This window comes from Talpa europaea (genome assembly GCF_964194135.1).
Source record: "Talpa europaea genome assembly, chromosome: 1".
NCBI classification, from domain to species: domain Eukaryota; kingdom Metazoa; phylum Chordata; class Mammalia; order Eulipotyphla; family Talpidae; genus Talpa; species Talpa europaea.
Window position 1 is genome coordinate 140,098,238 of NC_140073.1, and position 16,778 is coordinate 140,115,015.

Below are 16,778 nucleotides of genomic sequence, written 5' to 3' on the forward strand. Positions count from 1 at the left end.
TCGTCATGGCTGCTCAGCAGGCAGTGCCCACCTCTCCCCTGCGGGTCCTGGAGGAAGCGCTGGGCATGGGCTTGACCACTGCGGGGGACACCGAGGAAGTGGTGACCGCCGAGGGCGCCTATTACCTGGAGCGTATCCTTCCCGTGTTGGGGTTGCGGCCCCCGGTGCGCGTCGAGCGCGCGCTCATCCCACTGAGGGCGCCTCGCAGGGTGCGGCCGCCCCTGGGCCCAGGCTCCTGGGACACCTGGAGGTGGCGTTTGCGCCATCACCATCTTCGGGTCGCTACCCTCTGAAAATTTCCCCTCTGAAGGGTGTTGGGCTGCTCCTTTCCTGTTGGAGGAGTTGGAAAAGCTTCAGGAGTCTCATACTTTGCACAACTCAAACTTTGGACAAAAGTTTTGTGTTAAGGCGGCACAACTGACCGACTCAACCCTTCTTTCTTTTAGTGTTTTTTTTTTTTTTTTCCCTAAATAACCGCAAAGCCTTCAGAACAAATTAAATGGGCAGATTAGAGAAAGACTTATGCTTTGGACCTCATGGAGTCAAAGTTTAGGGTATTTAATCCATGACCCTGTAGATGGTCCAAGTGTCCAGTGCTTAAATTGGTGGCATCAGTTTCTTGGGTAGTTTTAATATTGGCTAATTAATAATTCCCCCCTTTTTTTTTGAGCGGGGTCATGGTGAGCTGGTGAACTGGTAAGACTCTGATCTGTTAGATAAAAACTGAATTGGTGATGAGTGATTATCAGTGGAAGTACCAGAAAAAAAGAATAGCCACATACTGATAATTCCATTCAGTATTTCTTGTAAGCCTTTAGAGCTGCTCTCCTCTGACCATTTAGAGTTATTGTACTGGCGAGATGGGGTGGAGGCCATGAGAAAAAATATATGTCAACTCCTTTTTTTTCCAAGCAGGAGGGAGAGAGAGTTTTTTGTTTTATTCCTAAAGATGTCAAGAAAACTCCAGAATCAGTCTCTGTCTTCTCAAACTGTAATCCCCCCATAGCTTTAATTGATTAAAGACTTCAGAGATCCAGAAGTTATTTCATTTTGTGGACTTTGGCAAACTGATTAACCTGCCCTGTCTAAGGATCAGTGCTATACGTGCTACATGGATCTTTGAAAAACCTACTTGAAAAGATCAAAGAAAATATATTTTATTTGATACAAACATGACTTTTATAGGAATATAAGTTTGAACAGTTTGAAATCAATTTGAATGAAACATGTTTTGTTGCCTTAAATGAGGTGTTATTGTGTTTTCATAGCACTAACAACTTTTTCAGTAATAATTCCTCTTCTAAATTCAAAAACAATTCAAACAGTAATCTTTAGAAGCTTATCTACATCAAATATAAAGTTATCCATTGTCCTTGCTAGTGAATGGTAATCAGGCATTATATTTTTATCTGCACTAAAAATGATTTCTATAATATAGTTTAATTGTTGACATGAGACAAACATAAGGTCACTTTTTGCAGACAGCTTTTTGAAATAAATGGTGGACTACAATATAGCATAACTTTTCAGCAGTTAAAATCAGGCTTACTTAATTTTCAGGGAAGTCACTGGCACTGCCACAACTGCCAACTTAATCAGTTTGCAAAAAACCTGTTTTGTGAAAACTTCTCTAAATCACTTTGTAAATAAAGCAATGCTAACTTTTCATGATTTTATTATCCAGTTTGTAAATAATCTAATCTTTGCTTTTCTTCCATTTCTCTTTGGTTGACTGAGTACTATTTTGGGCTTCAACCAAAGGGTAGTCAGGGGATAACAAACATTTAACCATTCAATTTTCCTACACTTAATGTTCAAGTAAGAGGTATAGTCATGGGAGAGGCTTTAACTCTTAGTTAAAATGAAGTTTGAGGATTACTTTTGGATGCCAATTATCCCATATCCCTGGGCACTCTTAACATGCATAATTAAGAGTTGGCTGTATAATGTTATTTGACATTGTTTCTTAAGGCAATTATGATAGTTGCTGAAGTGAGACTTTCTTGGGTCTTAAGTCATTAGCTCTCAGGTAATTTAATTGAGCGATTGCAGTGGATAAATATAAGTTATAATATGCACAAATGAGTCAGAAATTTGTTCTCTATTTTGCGCATACAGTTAATCACTTCTAATCTACTGCATTTGGTTCTGGACATCCCTTATTTATGTCTGAACATATGCTGATAAAACACTAAACACCAGGCTATCAATATAGAGCAAGACTTTGTTTTTTTTTTTTTTTATAAATTTTATTGTTATATTCCCCATACAATTGCAGACCCCCCATTCTGACCCCAATCCCTTCCCTCCCGCCCCCGCCCCCCTAAAAGTGTCTCTGGTTCATAGTTTTTTGTTGATTTTGATTTTCACTTTCTTATAGTTATTCATTTTCCTGGTCCCTTATTTAAGTTTTCTAGATTCCTGCTATGAGTGAGACCATCCGGTATTTTTCTTTTTCTTTTTGGCTTATTTCACTGAGCATGATCCCTTCCAGCGCCATCCATGTTGCTGCAAATTGCATGTGTTTATCTTTTTTGAATGCTGAGTAATATTCCATGGTATATATGTACCACATCTTCTTGATCCAGTCATCTATTTTTGGGCATTTGGGCTGTTTCCAAAGCTTAGCTATTGTAAACAGTGCTGCTATATACATAGGGGTGCAGGTGTTCTTTGGAATTGATGTTTCTGTGTCCTTTGGGTAAATACCTAGGAGTGGAATTGCTGGATCATATGGAAGCTCTATGTTTAGTAGGTCCAGAAATCTCCACACAGCTCTCCACAGTGGTTGGACCAGTTTGCACTCCCACCAACAGTGCAGAAGAGTTCCTTTTTCTCCACACCCTCGCCAGCATTTGTTGTTGCTAGTTTTTTTAATATGTGCCATTCTCACTGGTGTAAGATGGTATCTCATGGTAGTTTTGATTTGCATTTCCCTGATGGCAAGTGATGTTGAACATTTTTTCATATGCCTGTTGGCCATTTGCATTTCCTCTTCAGAGAAGTTTCTTTTTAGCTCTTCTGCCCATTTTTTGACTGGATTATTTTCTTTGTTGTTGTTGAGTCTCATCAGCTCTTTGCAGATTTTTGTGATCAGTCCTTTATCATTAGTGTTGGGTGCAAAAATGTTCTCCCAGTTGGTGGGGTTTCTCTTTGTTTTTGTTATTGTCTCTTTTGCTGTGCAGAAGCTCTTTAATTTGATGTAGTCCCAGCTGTTTATCTTTGCCTTCACTATCACTGCTTTGGGTGATGTGTCTGTAAAGATGTCTTTGATGTGCAGATCACGTAGTGTTTCGCCTATATTTCCTTCTATGTATTTTATGGTTTCAGGTCTTATGTCTAGTTCTTTAATCCATTTTGAGTTGATTTTTGTGTATGGTGTGAGGTAGTGGTCAAGCTTCATTCTTTTGCATGTAGCGACCCAGTTTTCCCAGCACCATTTATTGAACAAACTTTCTTTGCTCCAATGCATAGTCTTTGTAGAGCAAGACTTTGAAAGTGGTTGCCTCTAATCATCCAGGAAATCACCCCTTTCTTTGTGCTTAAACATGCAAATGTAAAGAACATGAGTAGACTAATGTGGCCCAAACTAGATACAGCCAGAATCCACCACAGGGGATATAACTTCATCAGTAAGTGTACAGTATTCATTTTGACAGTTCAGAGTATGTGTTCAGGAAAAACAATTCTTACCTTGCAATATCCCTCCCCACTGTAATCTAGCTGTAATAGTGTCACCTATTTCTTTTCTAACTAACTTCACAGTGTCATTGCCTTTATGTTTGAAACTTCTGAGAGGTGAAATACAAATATGTATGATACAGCTCTTAACTTACTAAGTTGTCTCCAGAGCTTTAAGAAATCTAGTCAGAAAGTACATGAATCCTCTGGAGAACTCATCTTTCAAAAGATACTTGCAGCATTGTGAAATGTAAGGGTAGATTTTAAATATGTGATCTGCAAAGGGCCAGGTAGATGTCCCCAGAATTTGTAAAGAAGGCTAGTTGTGGTTTGTGAATGATGCTTCTGTTAGAAATCAACACTGCTTGGCTGAAGTTTTCATTTCTGGTAGTGATCAGGGACTGCCTATTTATGTGGGCCTGTGCGTATGTGGTAGTGCTGATTCCAGTTGGGGGATGCAGACTGGTATCAGTTGTAGTAAGAAAGCTAATGCTTTGTTAAGATTTTGTTTAAGAGTAACAGAAATCATGGACACTGGCAAGGTGGAGTCCCCAAAATACTATTTTTTTGTCTGCCTCCCTTTGTCTTGTTTCTGTGATCCTCTGTCTTTCAATTATTGTTTAATGCTTATGAGCTTCTTAGATACTAGATACAAGTTTGCTGGCCACTAGATATGTCTCCTCTGCCTCAGCAATAATTGTGAGGGTTGAATCAGTTTAAGTTATCCCTTTGAGGCTAGTCAGCTCAGCATGTAGTTCCAAAATCTGCTAATTCTGAAAATACACAATTCCCGTCTCTGAAATATGGTGATGACACTAAATTGATACCCTATCTAAGAGGCATGATTGTCTTAAATATCATGTATTCAGTACAGTAGCCATGTTCACTGATTTTTAACTTTAATTAAAATTGAACTTTTGTTATTTTTGCTTTTTGTAATTTTCATTCTTATAAACATTTCAATATTTTTTCTATTATAACATGTTATTTTTTGGAGTGTTTATAGTATTAAATGAGAAGGTATTTGTAAAATCCCTCAAAGAATCATTAGGTACTCAAGTAGTCTATTTCTTATAATCATTGGAAAACTGAATTTTTCAGTGACTGCTTTGTTGCACCCTACATATATTTAAATTAAAAGGATAGACAAATGGAATGTAGAATCTATGAAAAGAGGCAAGTGACTAAACCTGAGTGATGAATTTTACATAATGAAAGCCATATGATATTTGGAGAGAAAAAGAAAATGTATTTTGTTCTGTGTCCTCTAGTCTAGGACATAGATTTAATGTACACTCAAGTCATCCAGGAATCTTAAATGAAGATTCTAATTCATTAATTGCAGGTCACTGCTGAGATTCTGCATTGCTGGCATGCCCCCGGTGTTGCTGATGCTGTTGGTGTAAAGACTATAATTAGAGTAGCAAGGTTCTAGACAAATACCTTAACCTCTAACCAGTTTTATTTTCAGAAAAAGGTATAATATGTAAAGCCCATATCTTTGGATCTCCTGACTTAGAAGTTTAAACCACTTTCCAGCATGAGGACTATATGTTTTTTACGTTGAAAGAAATTTACTTTCCATCTTCTGAGGCAGAAGATGTGCCATAGTTATTTAGGGCAAGGGTGGCCAATACATTTCCACTCTTGGCAATTTTCTTGAATTCTTCTAGCTCCCTGGCATGTGGTGTTAATAAGAATTGTGAGACCTCATGAAGACTCAGTGGGAAAGACTGCAGGAAGCAATCAACAGTGAAGAAAGTGGCAGCCAGCTTGCCAGTTATTTGGCATCTTTGGTTTATATTATTCATTCAATGTGCTTTATGCAAACTGGCATTCTTAAGATAGTGAACATGACTGTGTTGTTTGCAGGTTACAGTACTTTTATTTCAATTTGCTAAGTAAATATTCATCACGGAGGATCCAGGCTGGATTTTAGATTGCCTCTGTGAACATTGGTCTGCAGTGATGGCAAAGATTACAGAGCAATTTCTGTCTATAGTAGCTTTGGGAAATCATGTGAAATATAATTAGCTATATGTTTCACTCCATTTCTTTATAAAGATGCTGCTGCTGCAGTGATCGCCACTTCCACAGGAGTGGAAGAGATCACTGTGTGAGGAGCTCTGTGTGCAGCTCAGTTCTGAATAGTGTTTTTTGCTTTCTTCCTGTTGTCCATTTGTAGAACCTTGTTTGTGATGTCATCATACTAACCATCATTTCGAGTTCTGCTCCAGTAGGTCAGCTGAAATCCTCTGAAGACTTGTTGAAGTTGTGTCTTTTATAGTACTGTGATGGATTTAGGCTCCCTAGCAGTTTCAGTATGGGTATATATTGTCCTACACCCAACTCGATCTCTGAGGTCAATTCTGTTGGTTCAGAAACTGTCAGTCATTTCACCCATGATGAGAAGTATAGGGAACTGATTCATAATATGCAAATTTTCAAGTCCTGTTAAATTCCTTGCATAGCAAGTGGAGATGTGGAGGGACTGGGCCCTTGGTCCGAGTTGAGACTACCACTTGAGTATACATAACCTGGCATAGAAGTGGGTGGTGCTGTGGACTGTGTGGCTGCAGACCAGGGAGGAAAAGGAAGCTGCAGATTGTACCATGGTCAAGAGCCAACTAAGCAGGCAGGCAGGCAGAAAGGCAAGAATTGATTTGAGGGAAATAGACAAGAGTGGGGAAAAAAAGAATTTGGAACTGAAGTTCAACAATGCTCTTTGAAGGAATACTAGTCAAATAACGGACAGGGAGTTTTGTAAGGGCTCAGAATCAGCTTCACATTAAGAAACTGAGTGTAAGCCAGGATGTGGTTTATTCTACAGTGAAAAAATAGCTTTGCATGAGAACTGTGACTGTCTTAGTTCTCTTGACATTTCCTTGAAAATAGGATCACCTAGGAAATTAGATTACAGATGATGAAGTTGCCTAGTGAAAGTAGAACCTAAGTGTTTTATCTTTCAGGCAATTCTTGATGAATTGTCTAGTTGCACTCTGGCAATATTGCTTCAAAAGCACTGCTTTCCTACCTTTTTCACACCTGGTATTCCATCAGATCCTCATCACTCTGTCTTTCTTACTGTTCCATGATCTAAGGGGATCAATATCTGTATAGTCCACAGTGTTCTTATTATGAGAACCTAAGAGTGTAATTTCTCTCAGGCTTTGAAACCAAATATTGCTGTACATTTGCTGAGAAACTCATCTATTTTCATTGGATGGACACTGGGTTTTGTATCTGATTACATTTCCCTCTTTATACTGACTGCTGGGAAACTTAGAGTGAAATCTGTGACTTATCTTTAATAAAGTTCTTGATACCTTGTGGCATGAACCACATCTTTACCTTGATCTTATGTTTGGTATTTCCTTTTTTCTTCTAATTTCCATATTCATTCATTTTAATATTTTGCACTGTATGCATATTTATAAATGGCCACTGAATCATTTTGGGATTCATTTGTGCTTTTGTCCATGTGTTGCAGGCTAAGTAGCCAGGGAGACAGATGCATTCAAACATACATGCCAAAGTACATTTATTTCTTCAGTAACACTACAACATTACATTTGAACTGGCTTGCTCCTGGGAAGATTTTCTGAGCAAATCATATTGTGGAAGCTAAAAATATCAGTCAAGGAACATGTTGGTTCCTATTTTTATATCTTCTTCCTCACCTTTTGTCTCCCTAAACTTTTGCCCACCATTCATATAACTTTTGCCCTTGTAGTCCTGAGTTCCTTTTATACTACTCCTTCCTCAGTTCTTCGAATTGAGCTATTGAGGTGATTTCATTGAGCTCTTGATAGTACAACACTTGAGACTTGGAAAATAAATATATGAGAGTTCATTACTTAGGATACTGGTAAAAGTTGCATGTTCTTAGTATGCCACTTTCGAAACAGTTGGTGTTATTAGAAAATCTGTGACCTTTCTATTAAAGAAACCTGTCTTTGCCACTCATAGCTATGTGATATGGGGCAAATCTTTTAATCCCCCTGAATTTTTTTTAAATTTAGAGATGACTATATCTCCACCATTCAATGTCATATTATTGTTGTGAGAATATTGTTATGCTCCATATGACTGTATTTTTTAAGCTTTATAAATGCATTTACTAGTTATTCAAAGCTGTTGCCTATGATATTTTCTGAGTGCAGTATGCAGTGTTGTTTGATGTTTCCAAAGCTTTGAGGAAGAATCACTCTTTTCCTATATATATTGCCACATTTACCAACCTGGTTTTGATATTTCATCTTCACAATAATCTTCTCAGTCGACTTACTTGAAATATCCTATGATATACAAATTTCAGAATATTTACTTCTTTGTTAAATTTATTGTATGAGTAGCAATGAAGGATGGTATTATTTTACTAGACACTTCAAGACAAGTGACTGCTTGCAGAATCAACTTCTACTAGCTGTCTTGTAGAAGGGGGCATCCTTTTCTATAAAAATGAGGACCTGAATACCTCCTGTAGCTGAACCTCAGGAAATTTTATCTCATTAAGTAAAAATACATAAATCTAGAAAAACCAAAATCTAGAAAAGGAGCAAAATTTAGAATATTGTTTATCTGTTCATCTATAGCATGTTGGGGAACTGGGCCACAAAAGCCTCATAAGAGACTTCCCCCTCCAAAGGTACTCATCTCTTTTCAGAATAGGAAATAATAACAAGTACTTGTATAGCACTCATTCTAAGCCAAACATCATTTGAATTGATTCACAGATGTTAACTCTTTTAATATTCTTGAAACCCTGTAAGGTATTATAGTAACCACCCTCCAGTGTGATGCCCACCAAAGTGATTCCCACCTCCTGATACTCATGTTCTTGTATGGACCCTTTCCATACTCAGTCGGGTGACCTATGTAATCAATAGAATATTGAATAAATGAGTATATGTGACTTTTGAGACTTGACCTTGAAATATATTGTGACTTCTACTTTGTTTTCTTGGCTAGCTTATTTTTGGGGAAGTTAGCCACTATATGAAGATGCTTAAGAAACCTGTGTTAAAGTCCATGTGGGAAGGAATTGAGACCTTTAGGGAGCATCTTAGGAAGTGGATCCTGTTTGCTTAGCTAAGTCTACAGATGACAGCCACCCTGGCTGCCATCTTGACTGAGATGTCATGAGAGATTCCAAAGTATAGTCTTCCAAGTAAGCCTTTTCTTAACCACAGACACTATGCTATGCTTTTTGTTTTTTCAAGCCCAAAGGTTTAGGAAATTTGTTATGTAGTAATTAAAAAAAATATAGATTTTGGTATCTGGAGGTGGTATTTTAATATAAGAACTGCATTAGAATATTGGAGTGACTTTGCGAATGACCATTTAGCAGATGTGAGTACTTTAAGTAGGATATTAGTGAAAGCTGAAATACTTGAACAGATCATTTACTGGTAGAAGCTTGATGGTCTTTAAGGAGCTGCTGGCAAGAAGATTAAAGGAAAGTGAAGCAAATGCTATTAGATAATATTCCATAGTAGTAACTAATATGGGCAGGCACTTCACTCTTTATACTCAATATGGATGAGTTCAAGATTATGGGATGGACTTCAGTTTTGATTCTGTGGTTGTCTAATTCACTTTTCAATAGTTATTTTTTGAACCTGAATTATTTTTCAATATATTATTAGGGACATTTATGTTTAGCAATAAAATACTGGCCTTTTGACTTTTATCTGGCTCCTAAGAACTGGTCAGACTGAACTAGTCCTAAGCGTCTCCTCAAGTGATAGGGCAAACAGTGAAGTGTCACTGATTATCATGGGTCTGAGTAACAATAATTTATTATCTATCTTTTAGAGGCTTAGTATTATGTGGAAGATGATTGCCAAATATTTACATAGTTCAGAAAACCCATATGAAATAATAAGAGGAAGTAGCATAGCAGAGTGAAACTTGAAATTCTGGGTCTTTTCCTATTGGGTAGGTCTTAACTGTGTAACCTTATGCCTTTGAGTCCTGACTGTAAAATGGAGATAATCATAGTTTCAGTCTTGTAGATAGGGTGAGGATGAAATGAATTAATACATGTAAAACCCTTAGGACAGTGCCTGTCACCTATCTCCTATTAAGTGCTATGTAAGCATTACCTGTTCTTATAATAAAGAGAAACTATATTCTCAGACAGAATAATAACAGTTTCTTATAACTAGCAGCAGAATGACAGCTAGGCTAATCTCATCTTTGATTTTTGTAAGATTTATGGTGCATTAAAGTATTTAATTTCATACTTTTTAAACTTGGCATATACAAGTCTCTACACTTGAAAAAAACCTACCAACTAGCAAAAGAAAATAGTATTACTTGTTTGTGATGATTTCTCCTACTGTGAAATGATATGTTGAAGTTTTCATTTGTTATTAAAATAGCGTGTAATTTTTGAAAGGATTAGCAGTGCTTTTAGAATTTTTATTTGATAATTTCCATTGATATTTTGATGCTTAAATTTTGGTAATTTATGAACTGCTGAATTGTTATTTTTATGTAGTTTATATATGCTTAAAATTCAGTTGTCTTTCCTGAGAAGATAATTTTAAAATTGAGATATCTATGAAAAAAAAAGGTGCAGATTTTAGCAACTTTTATTGAACATATTGAAATGTATTTTTCACTTACATTTAAATATTGCCGTGCTTAATAGTACTGTTAATATAGAAGTCACACTGCATTGTGACACTGACTCAGGAGCTCTGGAAAATTTGGTGTGGTTTTACATAAACTTGAAATTTACTGTCATAGATTTTTATTTATTTTTTTTATTGAACTGTCATCATTTTATATTCTTGTTTTTTTCTTTTTTTCCACAATAAAGGATTTCTGCCCTTGGGTGTGGTCACTATAATGTTCCCATGGCCAAATCACATATACTCCTCCATTGGGTCTCATCCCTTCCTTTTTCTCTGCAATCTCTCTTCCTTCCTCTTTCCTCTCCCCCTCCTGGATGCTTTAGATTTGTCATAGCTTTCTTACTCATAATTTTTTTCTCTTTTTTATTTGTATTTTATTATGCATGTTTTTCTCTTTTTAGAATCAGTTGGAAAAAGATAGAAATATGTATTTTTCATGAGTTTGGCCTGCAAAGAAAATAATTTTAAATAAGAATTAAAATATTTTGTTTTAAACATTGTATTTGTAAACTGTATAAGGAGAAAAAAAATTTAAAGAGGTTACATTGCATATTTTTTACCAACTTGGTGGTGAGATGGATCTAATACTGTATTTTCAGATCAAATTGATTTTAAAAATAATTGTTTTATTCTGTATAGTTTGAAATTAAAACTTGACAAGATATTCAGAGGTCACAATAACTGAAGCATCTGAAGATGATTATGAATATGAAGAGGTAATTTGTTCATTTTAGGCATTTTGTAAATTCATTACAATTGTACTTGTGAAATATTCATTTTATTTTGTTTTTTGTGTTTTACCCCTTGAGAGATGGCTGATTTTTTCATTGAATTCAGGTAATATCAGTTGGTTATGAGTGCGGAGTAAAAGTTCTTTTTAAGAGTTTATGTTTGTTAATCATCTGGCTCTTTTGATTTTCCTGTTAATTGCCCTACAGCATCTGCTCCTTATTACCTGCCCTGTGGATCCATACTACAGACTGACCTCCCTGTCTAGCAGGCATTCCCTGTTACCCAATTGGCTTTCGGTAGGGTTTCCCAGATTGCCACTACTGAGCTGGAGCTCAGATCCTGTTTCCTTCCAGTTTAATTGCACTTATGTCTAACATGGTTACTGTTCAAACATTTCCTTTAATTCATTGTTCTGATGGAACCTGTCATTATTCCTGAGACTTGGAGGAGCATAGTGTCATTTTTAGATAACAGAAGCTGCAAATGAAACTGTAGAAGGAGGCCTGGCAATTTGTGGCCAGACAAGTAAGAGAAAGGACTAAGATAGACTTTTTGTTATCATTGAGGGTAAAATGGAGATTGTCTGTACCACTTGAAACTACTGAATGAGTTGGCAATGTAAAGCTTTAAAACTACAACCAAGATGAAAATGCATACATTGTGCAAAAATGAAAAATGATGTAAAATTGTATAAAATTAAAAAAAAAAAACAACTGCATGACCATAGGAAGCATGCAGTAAGTGTTAACTCTCACTAGTATGATTAGGTTTGATTGCATTTTACAAAGGGTTTTACATTCAGGCGGGAGTTTTGTTTTCTTTAGTTTTTTTTAAATAAACTAGAGATTTATAGTTGCTGGTAGTTATAAAAAAATAATGGTGGATAAAATCTGGATGGGGAGAGAATGGTGGCATTTAGATGACCTAACTTTATTTTTTCAGCAGAGTTGTTAGACATTTGTCATTTTAGATAAAAGCAGTTGCCCATAAGCTAATCTTGGGTTTATTAGAAGTGACATTGATGTTTACAAGGAAGTCAGAAAGCTACTTGGCTTTTGGTTTTTCATTTTTCGTAGATCTTCAGTGTGACATTGTGTCTTACACAAAGTGAATTTCTTTGCATCTTTGTTTTGTGAAGAAAAATTATTTCTCAAATGAAATAAGGTATTTTTATATTCTTGCTTACTCTTCCCAAACTTCTTTTTTTTTCCCTGCGATTTAGATACCAGATGACAATTTTAGCATTCCAGAAGGTGAAGAAGATTTGGTAAAAGCATTTCAGATGGTCCAAGAGCAGGCTGCAGATACTCAAATTTTGGTGAGAATTTTGAATACAGCCATTTAGCAGTGATACCTTTTATTTGAAAATGTGACTCATTTAAATTTTAAGTACTTCACCTTACTATATGCAGCCTTATCACCTGCTGTCTTTTCACTCCTATTTATTTATCCTTCATTTTTAAGTAAGTAGTTGTATTTATTCTTCTTTCCATTGTCATTTTAACATCCTGGTTACTCTTGCATTACTTGCAATAATGACACCTTTTCTTAGAAGTCTGCCTGACCTATTAAGCCGAGGATTTGCAGTGATCATGTACATGGTATAATGCACAGATTCTATAATTTGTTTTCAAGTATTTGATTTTTTTTTCTTATAGAATTTTTTTTTATTTTTTAAAGATTTATTTATTTATGCATACAGGAGCTGGGGTACAGGCCAGAGATGCGGGGAGGTGAGAGGATTCACCAGAGACAGAGTGGGGAACAGAACAGGCAGACTGACTGAAATACACTGCTAAGGGGAGCAGTGGGCGAGACAGGAGATGTCTGCTGTGCCATGTGGGTATCTCCTTGGCTGGCCGGGGATCGAAATCGTGCTGCAGAGGCTGCGGATTGCTTCATAGTGCTGTGCTTAACCCTTGCGCCGCCAGGGAGGCCCACTTATGGAAGTTTTTAACCCACAGGGAGTGGTTACCATCCTAATTTTTTTTTTTTTTGTGAGGCTTATGAAGTAATTTCATTAAAGAATATGGTAGGGAATACTTGCTGATTATAATATCATCAAGTAAAATTGTATAAAACTGATGACATTCCTTTAAAATTGAAAACTCTCAAAAATTGATGATGGCATAAAATATATTATTTTTAATATTTTTAATTGAGGTAGTGTTGGTTTACAATACTGTATATGATTCAGGGGTACAGCTTCACACCTATGCAAATATTCATTGCCATACCACTCCCACCATCAAATCATCCATAATCATCCACCGTAGTCCATTGTACCCCCTCCCACTTTGTTCTCCACCCTCCACCCTCTGGTAGGTTCAGTTCTACAAAATGTAGAATTTTTTTTAAAAAAATTTATGTATTTATGCATACAAGAACTGGGGTATAGGCCAGAGGGATGGGGGGGTGGTGGTGGTGAGAGAATTCACCAGAGACAGGGTGGGGAACAGAATAAGCGGATCCACTGAAATACACTGCTGAGGGGAGCAGTGGGCCAGACAAGAGAGGTCTGCTGTGCCACGTGGGCTAGCTCACTGGCTGGCAAGAGAAACTTGTGCCACAATGGCTGTGGCTTGCCTTATAGTGCTGTGATTTAGCCCTTTGTACTAACAGGGAGGCCCCCAAGATGTAGCATTTTAAAAGAGGTGACTCATTTTTTAATGGATACATATCAGTCACCTGATATCATCTGATATCATCAGTTACCTGCCTATCATCTTCCTCTTGCTATACATCATTAAGTTAAGAAGGATTTAAAAAATAATGTATACGCCACTCATTCATATTGATTTTTGGTAAAGTAGTTATGCCTAACACATAACTTGGCACATAGCAAACACTAAATGAATAACGGCTGAGTAAGTGAATGTGTAAATGAATCGCTGAATGAAAAAATTATGATCCAAGCTAATTAGTGTGTTGTATCATCCTAGAAGGTAAATCAAAAGGTGAATTCAAGGTCAATTGGGGTGAGAAATGCAGTATAGTAGCTGTCATATCTACTGAACCAAATATCAGCAATTTTTCTCATCAGTTTCTTAAAAAAAATCTGTCTCTTATAATCTTCCAAGAATTAACTTTTATGTTTGTTATATTTATAACTGGTTGACTGTCATTTAATTTTTTTGTATCTGTGTCTTGAATTCTTTATAGAAACAGTGCTAAGCAGAAAATTCAGAAAAGTTGCCCTTAAGCTTTTAAAATTAAATATGAATTCATTTTATGATAAGAATATCAACTACCTTTCTATTTTTTTAATTTCTAGATTATCTTATCTTCAAATACTAGCTTTGTTTTTTGCCATGGGCTTTCTGTTTTAAAACATCTTATATTGCTTATGAAAGCAGTTTCCACTTGTTATGATCTTACTACATCTTTTTATAAACAAGATATATTTTCTTCTATGTTAGAGGATTCCGTAGTCACTACCTAATGAGGACTTTCAACATTTTCATTAAAATTTGCAAGTATAAGGCCATCATACTATTAGGAAAATTGGATATAGTTGAAGTAATTGACAAATAGTTAAAATTAGTTGATGTAGCTGAAATAATTGAAAAGCTGGAAGTTGGAAATAATGTAAATACTTGTTAAGAATTTACCAAAGACTATTGTAAAGTTGATATTTAAATAAATTCTCACTACTTTCTTTAAAACTTGGTGATATAGTTGAAAAAAATGAGAACACTTTAAATTGTGTGTTTGATAGAATATAATTATCCTTAACAGATATAGTGGTCCTGCACTCTGAAATAAAACATGGTTTCATTATATTGAAAATGATTATTGAAAAAAAATTAAGATCAGAAGAGGTATTAATCTGTAACAATGGTATAGTTTGGTTATACTATCAGGTTTCTTAAATTTGAAGCCGTTTTTTTGTAAGGATGGATATAAGTAGGGCTACAAAGACATACACACATATACAGATACATTCCTAGGAATTATTTGTATATAATTTCATTTAAAAAAGGCGCCTGCATTTATGTTGGATTTTCCCCTCTAAGCTAAACTTTCTAATTAGTATTAGTTTATACTAATTTATACTTAATATATATTTCCTCACCATTTCTTGGTTAACTTTTCTGTGTATGATATGTAACCTGTTGTACTACATAGAAAATACCAGGTTAGAGAGGAGATGTAGGGAAAAAATGTCCACTCCTTAGTTTCTGTAGATAAAAATAGATTGCTCATCCAAGGGTCAGTAGGTTTACTGAGTTCTTGCCAATGAGAATGAAACGAATGCATTCTGGAGACAATGATGCTGTTGATATTTTTAAGAATCTGCCCATTACTTGATTTACTTTAAATGCTCATTTATGTGATATGGTAGTTTTTATAGGTGTCCTAGTTTTATATCTCATTTGGTGAAATATCTCCATTTTTCTAGTTTTTGTTTATAAACTTATTCTCTCAAGGAGCATATAGTAAATGCTTGAGGGTTTGAGAACCATATGGTCTCTGTTGCAACTACTCAACTCTTGTAGTGCAAAAGCAGCTGTAGACAGTATATTAACAATGGACATGACTGTTCTTATAACCTTGATTTACCACCGATTTATTTGATAGACTTTACTTCCATATGAAATAGTGCAAGCCCTTCACCATATATTATTTATCCATAGTATTTATCAAAATCAAGCCACTAAACTCATACATATTTCTCTTAACAGTGATATTTATTAAAACAAATTAAATGTCCTTCCATTTTAAACATTTTAAAATGTGTTATATTCTCTGGAGAGGGTAAGCTAACCTCCTCAGTATCCAGTCTAATCACACTACTTTCTTGGGGGCCTTTGTACTTGCCTATGCTATATTTGTAAAAAAAATTTGTATAAAACGATTGGTATAAAAATGGATATAAATGAAAAAATCAGTATTGTGGAAAGTAAAGAGTTTTTTTAATATACATACTTTTTTCCCCACCACCATTTCCCACCACCTCCATTTCCCTCTTAACCTCAGATCTCTCAGGTGTTTATTGAAGTCCAGTGTTTTTTTTTTTTTTAAAGATTTATTTATTTATTTACACAAGAACCAGGGTACAGGCCAGAGGCATGGGAGGGCCAGAGACAGAGTGGGAAACAGAACAGGAAGACTGACGAAATACACTGCTGAGCGGAGCAGCGGGCGAGACAGGAGAGGTCTGCTCGCCATGTGGAACCCTCACCGGCTGGCCTGGATCAAACCGGCGCTGCAGAGGCCGTGGACAACCTCACAGCATGGTGCTCAACCGCCTGCACCACCAGGGGAGGCCTGATGTCCAGTGTTTTTTTTTTTTTTAAGTATTTACATGACTGCTCTGTATGTATGTCTGTTTGTTAGGTGTATGTCCAGGATTTGTTTGTATCATTTTGACTTATAGTACTACACATAATTCTCAAACTCCCTCAATTTTGTTGAAAATAACTGCCTTTCACCCTTCTTAGGCTGCATAATACTCCATAGTGTGGTTGTACAATGTCTTCCTGATCCAGTTCTTCAGAAATAGGTATTTCGACTGCTTTCATGTCTGAGTTGTTGTAAATAATCTATGAGCATTGTGGAACCTGTGGATTTTTGTCTCAGTTGTTTAATATTTTTTGATTTTTGTGCCAAGAGTACAATTACTGGGTCATATGGTATTGCCAGTTCTAATGTTTTAAGCTAAATCCAGATTGTTTCCTTTTTGGTTTCACCAGGTTACACTCCCACCAACAGTTAATA

At 36.0% G+C, this 16,778-nt stretch overlaps 1 protein-coding gene across 2 annotated transcripts in view; it reads left to right on the top strand.

The window, feature by feature from the left end:
• Positions 1 to 5: 5 nt before the first annotated feature.
• Positions 6 to 16,778, top strand: part of SPAG16 (sperm associated antigen 16) — a gene marked incomplete at both ends in the record, with an annotated part of 714,501 nt that continues 697,728 nt past the window's right edge. For both annotated transcript variants that reach the window (XM_084253918.1, XM_084253919.1), the window contains 3 exons: positions 6 to 132; positions 10,995 to 11,041; positions 12,280 to 12,375. In XM_084253918.1, coding sequence (XP_084110044.1) covers positions 6 to 132; positions 10,995 to 11,041; positions 12,280 to 12,375 — 270 coding nt within the window. The remainder of the gene's footprint in view (positions 133 to 10,994; positions 11,042 to 12,279; positions 12,376 to 16,778) is intronic.